Source organism: Frankliniella occidentalis, unplaced genomic scaffold (genome assembly GCF_000697945.3).
Source record: "Frankliniella occidentalis isolate FOCC.00 unplaced genomic scaffold, Focc_3.1 Scaffold39, whole genome shotgun sequence".
Taxonomy (NCBI): domain Eukaryota; kingdom Metazoa; phylum Arthropoda; class Insecta; order Thysanoptera; family Thripidae; genus Frankliniella; species Frankliniella occidentalis.
In genome coordinates this window covers 1,767,400-1,770,454 of record NW_026267169.1, presented here as the reverse complement: position 1 = coordinate 1,770,454, position 3,055 = coordinate 1,767,400, and the positions used below count along the sequence as shown (strand labels likewise).

At 39.8% G+C, this 3,055-nt stretch overlaps 3 protein-coding genes across 3 annotated transcripts in view; 2 read left to right on the top strand and 1 right to left on the bottom strand.

Annotated features, from left to right (window-relative positions):
- LOC113202643 (long-chain fatty acid transport protein 4-like) overlaps positions 1-3,055 on the top strand; it is a 14,747-nt gene that overhangs the window by 9,838 nt on the left and 1,854 nt on the right. The gene's annotated exons all lie outside the window — the stretch shown is intronic.
- LOC113202612 (D-aminoacyl-tRNA deacylase) lies at positions 1,482-2,550 on the top strand. Its single transcript, XM_026416923.2, has 4 exons — positions 1,482-1,663; positions 1,854-1,944; positions 2,034-2,269; positions 2,350-2,550. The coding sequence occupies exons 1-4, from the start codon at positions 1,621-1,623 to the stop codon at positions 2,517-2,519; spliced, it is 540 nt and encodes a 179-aa protein (XP_026272708.1). The 5' UTR covers positions 1,482-1,620; the 3' UTR covers positions 2,520-2,550.
- Positions 2,655-3,055, bottom strand: part of LOC113202611 (proteoglycan 4) — a gene marked incomplete in the record, with an annotated part of 15,278 nt that continues 14,877 nt past the window's right edge. Inside the window, 1 exon segment of the mRNA XM_052266436.1 lies at positions 2,655-3,055.

Below are 3,055 nucleotides of genomic sequence, written 5' to 3'. Positions count from 1 at the left end.
TGCAATAACTTTTCGGGCAGCTGGAGATGTTCTCTGTGCTCTTAATGCATCAACGGGTAAGCTTCAATCCTTGTGGGCTCTTTGAACTCGACCTGTCAGTCGTGGTGTCTGTGAGTATATGACTAAAGTTCGTTGTATCTCTGGATGCAAGTATTCGAGATGATTACCGGATACCTGTCCATAGATAATTCACAAATACGTTCTCTTTCCTGTTTCAGTTACTTGGGGCAGTGACAACATACTTGGTGGTACTCTTGCAAATCAGAACGCCTTCTTAGACCGATTACTATTATATTATAGCAAATCAAAATGCTCCTTAAAGTGTGTGAATAAACATTAATTTCCTACCATTCCCATGCACGACTCAGACACGAACAGATTCTGTACCCTACATCCCTGTTTGTAGCGACACGGAGTGTGTACCGTACCGAACATAACCCAACAAAAACTTATGTTGACCTAATCTGTCATGTCCCGTTTTTACTCGCGAGATCGAAATGCAAAAAGATGATTAATTCCCACCCCCCACGCCGTATTTGTAGGCAACCTAACGCACGCAATAGCGTAGATACCCCATGGCTCAAGCCCCTCCGTACTTCCCTTGTAACGTGGCGCCACCTGGCGGAAGGGACAGCACCCAAGAGGTTGTCCAGTTTAGTGCGGATCCGCACGGATTCCGCGGAACTTGCGTCCGCACGGATCCGCATAGCGGGAGAGGAGGGGAGGGCTTGAAATAAACGTTTTTCTACTCAGTAACACTACAGAAATAGGTTGGCATACACATATTTTTGATAAGCGGGCAGCAATGATCAATATGCTGTGAAAATATCGCGTCAGTAATACGAAGGTGAGGTTAGCGACCGCCATTTCGGCCGCTCGCCGCGCCGCCGGCTGGGCGGAGCGTGTGCTAAACTAAAATTGGTTTCTTGGATACTTAACTCCAGCAAAGTACATCGACCCTTACATCAAAATGAAGGTGACAGTTTAAGGATTACAACGGTATAATCCTTTTTGAAATTAAAGGCCTTGTACACGATCAAAGCCCCATCGCAAAATAGGCTGTTTTCCGAGATCACAATAGCTTTTTCAACGCCTATTTTCTCATGCAAGGAGGCGAGTTATCAATCTACATGAAGCGAGCCGATTTTCCGCCAGACCTTAAACTTTACATTGCTTTTTACCGCACTTTGATACGACTTCTAGTTTTCGAGAACGAAGCTCATATGTACACGCATGTCGGCCCGGGGCTGGACGCTATGGGCCGCGCGCCCGGCTCGACATGCATGTACAAATGACAGAATATTGATCATTTCTGCCCTCTTATCAAAAATATGTGTATGCCAACTTATTTCTGTAGTGTTACTAAGTAGAAAAACGTTTATTTCAAGACCTCCCCTCCTCTCCCGATATGCGGATCCGTGCGGACGCAAGTTCCGCGGAATCCGTGCGGATCCGCGCCGGATCCGCACTAAACTGGACAACCTCCAAGTCATAAACATAACCAAACAAATCCTCTCAGTGCCGACTCAATGCTGAGCAGCGTATTTAATCTTTATTCCGATTTTAATTCCTTTTCTTGATAAATTTGTTTGTAGACATACATTACATATTTAATGTAAAATGAAAGGAACAATTCAAAGAGTTGTGAAAGCCAGTGTTGAAGGTATGTTTATTTACTATCTCCTATCCACACATAGCAGAAGATATTTTTTTGTTGCATATTAAATGAAAAGTACGCTTTTTGATATCATTAATATTTCCTTCCTTTGGTTACTTACTAATATTTTAGACTCTGTAAACTCTTGCTTTATACCTACTAATAATCTAAATTATTTTATTTTCTGTCTACGCAGTCGATGGACACCTCATTTCATCAATTGGTCGAGGAATTTGTGTGCTTGTAGGAATTCATAAAAATGACACACAAAAGGATAAGGAATACCTGTAAGTACATTATTGCAGAACTTGTTTTGAACCTTTGGCCGAGAAATGTAATTTGTTCACAAAATCCTTGGTGTGCTTTTCTTTTACAGAGCTCGTAAGATATTAAGCATTAGATTATGGGAAGACGAAAATGGACGGAAATGGTCTCGTAGTGTTACTGATATGCAGTATGAAGTATTGTGTGTCTCCCAATTCACACTCTATTATTATCTTAAAGGAAATAAGCCAGATTTTAGAGCAGCAATGCCTGGAGCACAATCTCAAGAATTTTATAATTCTTTTTTGGATATACTCAAAAAACTCTATGATCCTAATAAAATTAAAGGTAATTTCTGTATTTCATCTCTCAATTATGTCAAGTACTTCATTTACTAAGGCAAACTAATTTCACTGATCCTTTTTCAGATGGACAATTTGGTGCCATGATGCAAGTTAGTATTCAAAATGATGGTCCAGTTACTCTTGATATTGAGTCCCCCACGGTCCGACAGTTTTTGGAGGAAGAAAACAGAGTTAAACTAGAAAAAAAAACTGAAGAGACTACCTCTCAGGCTCTGGGGGACCTAAATGGATAGCTATTTTGCAATAAATTAGATACCAATCCAATCTGTGTCATTACTTGTATTACATATTAAGGTTGTGACTATAATGTTGCTGTAGAAATGTCCGTTTTGTTTGTTTGTGAGGGATTCAGGATAAGAGAACCACACTTATAAGATTGAAAACATCATCTATTTAACCTCTTATAAACACATTCACACATACGAAATCTGGTGGGATTCATAGTTTCAACTTATGAAAATGGAAAGTAATTCAGCACAGTCTACATAATAGAATTAATTAACACGATAGAACAAGCTTGTTTGAAATAATCAGGGAAGAAGAGGAAATACGGTTGCAAGCAGTTTCGTTGTTTAGAAAAGATTTCTTTATCTCAACGTGCTTCAGCAAATACACATTAATCTAAATTTACAAGCAATATTGTGAGCTGCCAATCATATTGGGCACAGGCAACATTTATACAATGAATGAACAAGAGCACAGAGATCTTGCTAAAGCCACCTGAAGGCATTGTGGGCCAGCATAAAAATAGTACACTTACAAAAAAATA

Excerpts from the sequence above, each read along its gene's own strand:
- LOC113202612 (XM_026416923.2), top strand. The coding sequence starts at position 1,621 with ATGAAAGGAACAATTCAAAGAGTTGTGAAAGCCAGTGTTGAAG. Across the intron at positions 1,664-1,853 it reads TGTGAAAGCCAGTGTTGAAG|TCGATGGACACCTCATTTCA; the intron begins GTATGTTTATTT and ends CTGTCTACGCAG. Across the intron at positions 2,270-2,349 it reads TGATCCTAATAAAATTAAAG|ATGGACAATTTGGTGCCATG; the intron begins GTAATTTCTGTA and ends ATCCTTTTTCAG.